The sequence below is a fragment of the Pongo abelii genome, chromosome 9 (assembly GCF_028885655.2).
Source record: "Pongo abelii isolate AG06213 chromosome 9, NHGRI_mPonAbe1-v2.0_pri, whole genome shotgun sequence".
Lineage (NCBI taxonomy): Eukaryota > Metazoa > Chordata > Mammalia > Primates > Hominidae > Pongo > Pongo abelii.
In genome coordinates this window covers 77,286,452-77,298,279 of record NC_071994.2, presented here as the reverse complement: position 1 = coordinate 77,298,279, position 11,828 = coordinate 77,286,452, and the positions used below count along the sequence as shown (strand labels likewise).

Sequence of the window (11,828 nt, the reverse complement as noted above, 5' to 3'; positions counted from 1 at the left end):
GTCGGGGTTTCACCATGGGCCAGGCTGGTCTCGAACTCCTGACCTTAGATGATCCGCTCACCTCGGCCTCCCAAAGTGCTGGGATTACAGGTGTGAGCCACCCCACCTGGTCTTGAACTGAGTGTTTAAGGGTAAAAAGGGAATTAGGTAGGCAAGGAGGGGCTATGGACCTTCCAGGTATAAGAAACAGCACATAGGGAGTCTCAGGGTGAGACAAGCTGGGCCTTCAGGCAACTATAACCACATCGGAGTGACAAGAGTGAAGGGAGCTGGAAAAGCTGGCAGGAGATTGGATTAGTGGGTGGGAGTAACAGATAATCAGTAAAAAAAAAAAAAAATAGCTTTTTTTGCTTGTTTGTTTGTTTGTTTTTTGTAGAGATGAGTTCTTGCTATGTCACCTAGCCTGGTCTCCAATGCCTGTCCTCTGATCCTTCTGCTTCAGCCTCCCAAAGTGTTGGGATTACAAGTGTGAGCCACTCACTGAACCTGGCCTTAAAGAGCTTTGTTTTTATCCAGAAGACAGTGGGACAGGTTTTAGGCAGAGTAAGGAGAGGGATCAGATTCACGCATTTTCACTGCAGTGTGGTCTGCAGTGTGGGACCAGAGAGGGAGGCTGCAGGCTGGGGGAACAGGGAGGAAGCTGGGGCAGGGATGCAGATGAGCGAAGTCCAAGCTGCGACCAGGTGGGGAATGAGTCTAAGGACAGTGTGGGGAGGTGTAGGAGTACAGTGGCCAGAACTTGCCTTCCACCTGATGTTTGAATATTTGGTCTCAGCACCTTTGTGCTCGCTGCTGCTTCTGCCTGGATTAACTTTTCCTAGATTCTCTGCATAGCTCATTCCTTCCCATTCTTCAGGGTAGGTTGCCCTCAGAGCGGTCTTCCATGACTTACCCCACTCAAAGGAGACCTCTCCTTGTCACTCACTCTCACATTACCTTGCTTATTTTCCTCATAAGTATTGTGGTTGTTATTCACTTGTTTATGGTCTAAATAAGAAAAGGGCTCTGGAGCAGAGCCTGAGTTCTAAGCCTAAGTTGGCCTCTTGTTAGGCGTGTGATCTTGAGCAAATTATTCATCTCTATGTGCCTTAGTTTCCTCATTTGTGAAGTAGGAATAAGAATACCTGCTTCACAGAATTGTCATCAGGACAAGATGGATTAATATATGTAAAGTACCTAGAACAATCTCTGGCACATAGTAAATTCTATATGTGTTAGTTTTTGCTATTATTGTTTTATAAGGACAGAGACCTTATTGGTTTTCTTTCTTTTCTTTTTCTTTTTTCTTTTTTTTTTTTTTATTTTTTTGAGATGGGGTCTCACCGCTGCCCAGGCTGGGGTGCAGTGGCATGATCTCGGCTCACTGCAATCTCCACCTCCCAGGCTCATGCAATCCTCCCGCCTCAGCCTCCTAAGTAGGTGGGATTACAGGAGGGCACCCCTGCGCCCAGCTATTTTTTGCATTTTTTGTAGAGACGGGGTCTCGCCATGTTGCCCCAGGCTGGTCTCGAACTCCTGAGGTCAAGCAATCTGCTGGTCTCGACCTCCCGAAGTGCTGGGATTAGAGGCCTGAGACACCACACCCGGCTTTAGTTTTCTTTAAAATTGTATCCTCATCTTCCTAGCACAGTGCTTGGCACACAGCAGGCACTTACACACTTGTTGGATGGATTATTGACTGAACGAAGAAAGGCACTTTCCCATCTCCACCAGCAGACGGCGCATGTATGCCAAGAAAAGTTAAAGTTGACTCGGCTCCCACACGGATCGGCCAACAGATGTCGCTGCAGCTCCCCGGGGCGAGGAACCAAGACTAAGCCAGTGGCAGGAGCTGCTCAGACAGAGCCCTGGACAAAGATCCCAAATGGAGGGCCAGAAGCTGTAATTGTATTAAAAAGCCAAAGTTGGCCAGGCGCGGTGGCTCATGCCTGTATTCCCAGCACTTTATGAGGCTGAGACGGTAGGATTGCTTGAGCCCAGCAGTACAAGGTTACAGTGAGCTATGATAACACCACTGCATTCCCAGCCTGGGTGACAGAGGGAGACCTCATAAATAAATAAACAAATAAATCAGTGCCAAAGTTAAGAGGCTAAGACTAAATTGTGTTTTGCATGACCACATATTCTAAAACTGCATTTTCTTTCTGCTTACTCACTTTGTAGACAACGGAGTCAGCTGTTGTCTTATATAATCAAAACTCCAGTTTAATGAAGTGGGGGGTTGTGGGAGTCAAAGGAAGCTCCCATCCAATGTGCAGAGGGGGAGGCCACAGAGTCCTGCGTGATGCTTCTTCCCCTGCGTTTTGTATTTCTGTGGGGGCAGGGGCTGGGAGAGTGTTCACAAATCTCTGTGCACCCTGACTGGGGACCTAAAAGTGACTGGGTCCGGCCTCTGTCCTGTGGGAGCTTCTGGTCTGGTGCAGACAAGAGGCAAGAAAACCAGTCAGTACAAAGAAAGGTCTGGGTGGTACAGCAGTAGGAGAAAGACAGTGGGGTCATAAAGACTGGGGGACTCCTGGGCTGTCTTGAGTGCTCCCTGTGTTGGGGAAGGCATCCTAGACAGAGGGTACTGTGTGAGCAAAGGCACAGGGCATGGAAGAGCTGGGCCCCATTACTAACATCTCCATAGTTTGGTGCAGCTGGAAAATAGGGTTCAAAGAAGGGGAGTGTATTGGTTATTTATTGCTGGTAGATTTGCTGGTCAAGTCTAACAGTCTAGTACTTTTTCTTTTCTCTCCAGGTCTTGTCAAAAGTCATTGAAGTCCAGGGCCCAGCAGCTTGGTGCAATCCTAGTTACTCTTCTCCTTTTTTTTTTTTTTTTTTTTTTGAGACAGACTTTTGCTCTTGTTGCTCAGGCTAGAGTGCAATGGCACAATCTCGGCTCACTGCAACCTCCCCTCCAGGGTTCAAGCGATTCTCTTGCCTCAGCCTCCCAGTGGGCATGCGCCACCATGCCCAGCTAATTTTTTGTATTTTTAGTAAAGATGGGGTTTCACCATGTTGGTCAGGCTGGTCTTGAACTCCGGACCTCAGGTGATCCACCCACCTCAGCCTCCCAAAATGCTGGGATTACAGGCGTGAGCCACTGCTCCCAGCCAGTCCTAGTTTATTCTTGCTCCAATGTAATGATTAATAGTGGCCCCTTTCACTCCCAAGTTTGCCAGCTTGGATGATCCCCTAAGTTAGGGGCCTCCCTGGGATCCCTGTGCTTCCATGATCACAGTGTCCTGTGTGTGTGGTCACCATCTTGATCGAGAACAGGAGCAGGATCTGGTTCATCCAGGTGAGCCTCGTGCTCAGATGATAGAAGTTTAGGAAGAATTAGTTTAATGCCTGGGACTTCAGAGCCTGGAGGTCCAGACAAGCCCCTTTCTCCTCTCAGGGAGGGTAGACATAACTCCCAGCAGGGCCGCTGCCGGCACGATGCTGGCATGGGGCTCCTGAGGCCTGTCCGGAGCCGCTGACAGAGGCTGAAGAGTCCTTCCAACCCTCCACGGCTCACTTTCTTATTTTTATCTTCAGGCTACCTCAGGCTTGGGGCTGGCTCCTGGATGCACTGACAGGTGGAGATAGCAAGTTAGGAGGCAGGGTGGCTCTGCCAGATGCTCAGACCCAGGGCAGAGCAGGGGTAGCCCTGGGGCATCCTGGGCTCAGGATCTGCTCCTGACAACCTGTGTGACCTGGACGGGCTCCTGCATACTCTTGGCCTCAATTTCCCCACCCATCCAATGAAGGGTTAGTTGAGGGTCTGCATGGGCCTGGCCAGCTCCTGGCAAATCACCCTGTGACAGTGCTGAGGGACGCAGGTGGGGGTGGTGAGGCAGGGGTGAAGGGTAGAGGGGGGACTCAGAAGGCAGCCAAGTGTATTATTAGCACAGGAATATTAACTGCCCCCGTCACTTCTCCCAGTCTGGGAAAGGCCATACCCATAAATTAGGGCCGAGAGTCTGCCAGGCAGCGGCTTAATGAAGAAGGAGATGGACTTCAGGGACAGCAGGCAGTGTCTCCAGAGGTCACAAGTCCAGCCCCAGCCCGGACAGAAGGAACCCGGAGCCAGAGGCAGGCAGGGGTGTCCGAGGCCACAGTGTCAGGCTGGGCCAGGAAGGCAGGGGCTGGTTCTGCTGTGGTCACTGCTGAATCCCCAGACCCTGGCACATAGTAGGGTCTCAACTGGTATTTCTGGCTAAGGACCAGGTGACATGACAAGTCAGGTGCTGAGTTCAGACTCAAACCCAGTCCTCCTGACTCTAGCTAGTTCCTCCCTGGTTCCCAGCCCAGGTCTGAGGGTGTGGGTAGGTGAGGGGGCGTGGAAGCAAAAGGCTTCTCAAGGAGACGTCTTTGAAAGACAATTTCACAGTGTTTATGAGGTCACAGAACCTGGGAAGTCTGCCACATTTCTCCAGGTGTGCAGCTGGCTTCACATCTCCCGTGTTTCTGACAGTCACACACACCTGTCCTCTCCTCTCCTGTTCTTTACCACGCCTGCTCTTTAAGGGGACATCCTACAGGCAGATTTCTTCCTCTGCCACTTGGCTCCTGCAGGCAGGCCCCAGGCCTCTGGGCCTCTGCTCACCTCACACTCCAGCAGCACTCCCAGTGTGTGATCAGAGGAGGAGGCTGGCCATTTAGTGGGGCCCTGGCACCTCTGAGAAAGAGTCTGGAGTGGATGGTGTCAGGGAGTCTGGGCAGGGCCAGTCAGCTGCCCCATCTCACTTTTTACTGCAAGGCTTCTGTGGGCTCCCCTCCCCTTCCCTTCTCTCGCTGCCCTTATCTGGCCATGGCTTTGGTTTGATTCCTCTGTGTCTCCAGTGCCCAGCATGAGGCCAGGCACAAAAAGGATGAGCAGAAGGAAGGAACAACCAGGCTTTACAAGCAGGAGGCACAGTGCAGCTGCTTGTGCCCCCATCACACCTCTCTACCTTCCTGACTTTTCCTCTAAGGGCAGAGGTCCCTCTAGTGCTTCCCAGTGGAGAGTGCGGTGAATGTAGTAGATCCATTCTACCCCATACGCATCCTCCTACCTACCCCCAGCCATTGCTGGCCTTCAATCCTCAGGCTAACGAGATCTTCCTGCCTCCAGACCTTTGCAGAAATTGGTACTTCTGATCTTTCTCTGTTCAGCAAACTTCTACTCATCCGTCAAAACCCAGTTCAAATGTGACTTCCTCTAAGAAGTCTGTCTAGGTGGGGTCAGGGCTCTTACTCTGAGCTCTCATTATTTCCTGGGATTTCTTTTCTCCAGATCTTGATTAAATGTGATTCCTTCCCTGGATTGTTAGCTTTTCTAGGACTGGCAGAGTTGCATTCAGTAAGGGCTGAGTGAATGGCTGGGTTTGTAGAAGAGGTGAAGCTGGCAGCCCTGGACCTTGTTGATAGCCCCATAAGGCTATAGGCCACTAACAGACAGCAAGGAGGATGGCCGCCCAGAAAAGACATTTAATGGGGATCAGTGAATGGTACTAAGGTTAAACACCAACTGGCACACAGTAGACACTCAATTAGTTGATTTTTGATGACTATTGATTTGATACTTAGCAGTAGCTCTCATATACATCTTTGGAACTGGAGAGATCTACAGATTTACAGATCGCCTCCTCAGTTCCAAGGACATGCTCTCTGCTAATGTAGCTTAAGACTACAGTAAGTCCTGGCAAATAAAACTGCTATTAGCTATGGGTTGTCAGCAAAAATCTTTGAGGTTTTATGAGAGCTACCGCTAAACTAAGTATTAAATCAATAGTTATCAAAAATCAACTAACAAGCTCTAAGTTGGGTTAGAGAGACCATCACTATATTGTTCTGGGGGACTGCGGGGCACCCTTTTGAGGTGACAGAGGGGAATGTGTCAAGAGGACTTAATCCTTTCTCATGAGGAATGACTGGGAGAAGGGGTAGGGAGCATGCCGGGAAAAGACAAGGAGCCCCATGCATGGTCTCTGACTTGTGAAGAGCTGTCCTGGGCTGAGGGGTGCTCCTGGTCCCATGGCAAAGCTGGGGCTGTCAGAGTCCCAGGCAGGCTCCTCAGACACTGAAAGGAAGGGAGGGAGTGAGCCTCCCATCATGAGATGATGCCGCCTGTTGAGACAGCTTAGGAGGCTTCCCACATTACCTCTGCAGTCCTTTTCAATAGTTAGAAGGCACACATTCTAGAATTATGTGGCCCTAAAATTAGAAAATGCCAGAATTCTAGGCTTCTGCCCTATGGTTCTAGGGCCCTGTGACCCTGCATGCAAAACAATCCAGCCTGGGGACCTCCTGGCCCTCCTGGCCCTCCCGTCCCCTGGCTTCACATATCTCAAGGAGTCATTTCATCCACACCCCCCACACGCAGCCTCTCACATACCCAATACGCAGGTCTTACCCTCTGGCCAGGAGAGCGTGACGTGACACAGGACATAAAGGAGTATCAGATAATAATTCATTAGAGGGGATGATCCCAAAGCAGCAAACAATCCCTCTTCTTTCCTGTCTGAATTAACTCCTCATTCTCTGTAGCTGGATTTCCTCCCGGATGGTCTTGGCTGAGGCTAATGTTTCTTAGTTTAACTCCATCCCCATCCTGAAGATGAGGAACGGGAGGGAAGAGGATGTAGAGGAAGTGTCGAATCCCACCTTGGCTGTGCATAACCCCTCCTCCGATGATAGAAAGCAGGCTGGCTTGGGGAACAATGTCATCCCAATGGGAAGTCCCTCCATGTATCTAACCTTAATCCTGCTATGTGCAATCAGAGCCCATTTCTTCTCCCACAGTCTGGGCGAGCGCATCAAGGGTCACTGCCCCACCAAAAAGAGGTCCAAAATGCCCTCCCAAGAGTCCCCTCCCACCCCCATCAGTACTCCGAGGTCAGCAGGAATGATACGGCACCACCAACAAGAGTAGAGTATCTGAGATTATTGCAGACTTTATAGAAAACTGCTCAAGGGAGATCCAGATTTTCTGGGTATGGGGAGGGAAGGCAGGCCTCAAGCCAATATATTAAAGGAAGGTGACTTCCTGTGTGCAGACGCAGCACAGGCCAGCCATTCTGCCTGATCTAGAGGGTGGGGAGTCAGGGAGAGGGGGTCCTCTCCCCCACTCACCAATTGTGCTTTGGGATCATGGAGAAGGCAAGGTGCTGAGGTTCTGACCCTGAACCAGGAGGGCTTGTGCCTGAGGCAGGAGGCAAGACCTACTTCTCTTTCAGAAGATATACGGGGTGAGGTGGTGGTGGTAGTGGTGGTGGCAAGGAATCCCCAAGGGTGAAGAGCCACGGGGTGGGAGAGAGCATACAGAAATCGAAGGGCAGCAACTTCCAGCCCTTCAGACCCCACTTCCTGCCCCTCTCTGAGGCCACGATGCCCTACTATCCCTTTCACACACCCAAGACTCTCTCCTGCCCCACAAGGATCTGCCAGTATGCACTAGGGGTGCATGGCACCTGCACCTATCTAGCAGGACTGAAGAGCTCGTCCTGGAAGAAAAAGGGGATGAGGACATCCCAGGGACGGATTCCTCACTGGACCTTGACTAGTGAATGGCAGGGGTGGGTGCTGAGTGCCAGCACTGGGTATGGGGGGTCAAGAGCCTAAGGCTTGGGCAGGGGGACGAAAGTCAGATCGGGGTGAAGAGCTGAGAGTCTGAGACTGGGGACCAGCACTGAGTATCGGGAGGTCAGCGCCCTGGTGGGAAAGGCTGAGAGTCGGCTCCACACTAAGGCTAGATGGGGTGTGCTTGTCCCTGGGATGGGAGGGACAGACTAGTTGCTGAGCCCCATGCCTGAGCCGAGGAAGGGAAGGGCCTGAGCCAGAGGCGGGGGTGGGTGAAGGGGGGGCAGGGGTATGAAATATATTCTCAGATGAGGGGAGGGTGCCCAATTCTCCGAGCCCCAGGGTTGGGCCTCCGTGCAGGATGGAGGGCTCTGAGCTCTGGGATGGGACAAAGGGCTCAAAATCCACAAAACCATTCTGATGGGGGTGCTGTGCTTCGAGTCCAGAATGGGATGGGAGGGCCCACAAGCCCTGGAGTGGACTCAGGGCTCCGAGCTGGCGAGGGAGGTCAGTGCAGTCTCGGTTGTCGGAGGCAAGTGCTGGGGGCAAGTCTCAGAGCTTTGGCCTTGAAGGACAGAGTCTCCGTGTGAGCCCCGAGACGGGGAACGGACTTTCAGTGGTTCAGGAGGGAGGTTTCGGAAACTAGGGTGGGCAGGCGGGGTTTCTGGATTCGGACCGGCTATCTCTGGGTCTTTGACGGTGGGAGCTCTCCGAGGCGGGAACGAGAGGGTACGGCTTAGCGCCTCCGAGTCAGGGGAAGGTCTCAGAGCTCGGGGCTCGCGGGTGTCTCATCTCCACGGCTTCGGGCCAGGCAAGGGCAGCCCCGAGCCCGGGGGCGCCGCTCAGAGCCCCGAGCCTGGGGAGGTGGCGCGGGAGCCCGCGGGCGCGGCGGGCGCGGGCGCGCGGCGCGGGTCGGCGTCCTGCTCGTAGCGGTAGTGGTAGCCCTCCATCTGGTCCCGGCACGCCTCGCGCAGGTTGCGCATCCAGCGCTGGATGCCGCGGCGGTTTAGGTAGAGCACCATGAGGAAGATGAGGCCGATGAGCGCCAGCACCAGCCCGAAGAACACGTAGGAGGCTTCCAGCTCCGGGCCGGCGGCCTCCGCCTCCTCTCCGCGAGCGTCGGCGCCGCTGTCCGCGCAGCGAAGCCGCGCCTCGTCCAGGTCCAGCAGCGACCGGTCCAGCAGCGCCCGCGGGGCGGCGCAGCGCAGGCGCCGCGCGTCGGGCACGCGCTCCGTGGCGTTGCGCAGCCAGGCCAGCAGGGGGCGCGCGGCGCAGCCGCAGCGCAGGGGGTTGTCGGCGAGCAGCAGGCGCGGCCCGGGGAGGCCGCCATCGCGCTCCAGCGCGCGCAGCTCGTCGGGGCCCAGGCCGGCCAGCGCGTTGAGGCGCACGTCCAGCTGCTCCAGGCGCGCCAGGCTCAGCGCGGCTGGCGGCAGACGGCTCAGCGCGTTGCCCGCCAGGCCCAGTAGGCGAAGCTCGGACAGCGGGGCCAGCGCAGCGTCCAGCGCGGCCAGCAGCGCGGGGCCGCCCCGCACCAGCGCGTGGTTGAGCTGCAGCGAGCGCAGCGCGGGCAGCCCGCGGAAGGCGCCGCCGCCCAGGGCGCGCAGCGGGTTGTGGCTGAGGTCGAGCGCCGCCAGGCTGGGCAGCCCGTCGAAGGCGCCGTCCTCCACCACCTCGATGTGGTTGTGCGTGAGGCGCAGCGCGCTGAGGAGCGGCAGGCGCACGCCCGCCGCCTGGTCGCCGTCCCCGTCCCCGCCGGCGAAGGCGGCCGCGCGCAGCACCGTCAGGTTGGCGCCCACGATGGTGAGGTTGCGCGCGTCGGGCGGCACGTCCCGCGGAGGCTGGCGGAGCTCGGCGCCCGACGCGCAGCGTAGCTGCAGTTTGGGGCCGCCGAAGCAATAGCACTGGAAGGGGCAGGGTGCCGCGGGCTGGCTCAGCGCCGCCGCCACGAGCAGCAGCCCCTGGAACCCCGGCTGTCCCGCGCGCGGGCCCATCGTGGCCGCCCCCGCATCCAGCGCCCGGGCCGCCGCGCTCACCAGTGAGTTGGGAGCGCCTGGTGGGGGGCACGGGTGGGGCGAGTCCTTGACCCGGAGCGGCTGGCAGTCCCGGTCGGTCCGTTCGCTGTCTCGAAAGTCAGAGGAGCCGCACTTACTGGCTGACTGGCCGGGGGCGAGAGGGGTCAGACGGGGAGCGGAGCCCCCCAACCCCGGTGCCCTCGCCCTGCTTGCCGGCCTCCGGCTTCCGCGGCCGCTCCGGGCTCCAAGCCGAGTGGGCAGGGTTTGTCTCCCACCTCCCCGCCTCCCGGTCTCGTCCTCCGCCCCCAGCGGAGTCTCCGCGCCCTCCTCGCCGTGGGAGGCGGGGTGGGAGGCTCCTGAGAATCAGGGCTGTTGGCTGCTGCGCTTTCTCTTCACCCTCTCCGCCCCCGCCCCTCCGGGCTGCCGAGAAGTTGGGCTCCTGGAGTCTCCGACTTGGTTTTCCTCCTCTTCCACCCCCAACATTTAAGCTGGGTCCTTCCTCCTCCCTCTCCAGCACGTGTGGGGCGGGGCCCGGCTGCGGAGAGCAGGCAGGTGGGTCACCACCAGGGAGAATTCGGGGGTTGGGGAGGATTTTAGAGCTGCTCCTACTACAGGAGGAAGGGATGAGGGATGGGCTGAGAAAGTTACTCATTTTCCGGCCTCTTCCTAAGGCAGAGAGACTGGAAAATCCCCAGGCTCTGCTTCTTTCTCTGTGACCCTAGTTCCATTAGACCCGGCTGTGTCACCACCCCTGCAGGTCCTATGCGACCAGCTTTTTCTCCATCCCATCCCATCCCATTCTGAGAAGTCTGTGGCACCCGCTCCCCTGCCACCCACCAACTCTGGCCGCTCTGCCTCTGCCAGGAGTTCCCCCATGTGGTTTCCTCCACAGGGCTGGACTCCTCTGCCAAGCACTGTCCTAGGCACAGAGACCCGGGGGTGTAGTGATTCTATTCTTTGCTTTCACTCCCTGCCCCCAAACCTCTTAAGACTCCTGGGGTTCCGTTGGACACCATCAACCAGTCCCTCCAGGCTTCTCCACCTGTGAGTGGGGTTTGGGGCACCAGAGGTTGGGAGAGCAGGAGCAGATTTTGCAGCATGGAGTTTGGGGTCTCAGAAGGGGCCAGGGCTGAGGTGGGGGCTGAGCTGTTTACAGATTTGTTTTGTTCTGGGTTTTTTTTTTTTCCCCCCAGAACTGGGAAGCTCTAAACCTGATTTAAAGAGGCTCCTGAGAAGGGAGCATTCCTGGCCTTGGCATGAATTATTCAGGCTGGAGAGGCTGACACTTGATCCGCAGGCCATTCGGGTATCAGCAGAGCTGGTTGGAATAGAGGCTCCCCACCTCCTCCCAAGAATCAGTCTTTCTCCTGAATTGGGTACGGTTGTTACGTTGACTCCTTCCCTGAGGTTATATTTAACAGATCGACCAAAGGATCAATACCACTTAAGGAGAAGAGGCAGACCCTGCAGTGGCCTGGGTCTTGGGCAAGGACCAACGTTAAAGAACAGAGCTGGTGATGGTGGAGGTCTCCCAGCTCTCCCCTCCTCCCAACACCTCTCTCTTCCCTACCCCCTGTCTTAACTCTCCCAGGTGTGAGAGCTCAGATGTGTCTCATGCAAGTCCATGCAGACTCATTCATCTGTGCACGTAGGATCGTAGGTTTGAGTGCGTCCTGGCATGTGTCCATAAATTCATAAAGACATATTTGAATATGCATACTTCTGAGCCCATGCAGGTTCATGGGTACATTCTCAGAGGGCAAGCTTACAGGCCCATGCTTAAGCCATGCCAAGCATAGGGACCCAGAGATTGGCTAGCATAGACCCTACTCCTCCTGCCCTGCACCATGCCCTTGGTCTGTAGAGGTAACAGGCTGGTGATGTCTTTTCTCACATGGGCACACGTACTCAAGTAGATGCCATTGGGGCTGGGCCCCCAGCTATAGCACTCCCCTAAACCCCGGCCCACACAGCAACATGCCCCAGCTCTGACATCTCCCCTGGTAGGAGGCACTAGGTCGTCTTCACTTTTGTGTTTCCAGTATAGAGACTATCAGAGGAGAGTGTGTAGTGCAGATGACAGACTGAATGAACAGAACAGTCTCTGTTTCCTTGTCTGCTTCCAGGCCCTGAGGAATCACAGACCACTACCAAGGCTGGAACTCCTTCCCCAGGCCCCCGTGGTGGCTGGCCTCAGATTGGCTGATGCCCCGCTCCCCTGCTGCCCCCTAGGAAAGGAGCTGCAGGACCACAGGCAGCCTTGATTGGGGGGGTGCTCGACACCTAATT

The 11,828-nt window shown here is 55.8% G+C and overlaps 1 protein-coding gene across 1 annotated transcript; it reads right to left on the bottom strand.

Moving 5' to 3' along the window:
* Nucleotides 1–6,884: 6,884 nt before the first annotated feature.
* TPBGL (trophoblast glycoprotein like) lies at nucleotides 6,885–9,974 on the bottom strand. The gene has a single exon (XM_002822270.5). The coding sequence runs from the start codon at nucleotides 9,516–9,518 to the stop codon at nucleotides 8,370–8,372; it is 1,149 nt and encodes a 382-aa protein (XP_002822316.3). The 5' UTR covers nucleotides 9,519–9,974; the 3' UTR covers nucleotides 6,885–8,369.
* Between the last annotated feature and the right edge of the window lie 1,854 nt (nucleotides 9,975–11,828).

Coding starts and splice junctions, on each gene's coding strand:
- TPBGL (XM_002822270.5), bottom strand. CDS start 9,518: ATGGGCCCGCGCGCGGGACAGCCGGGGTTCCAGGGGCTGCTGCTCGTG.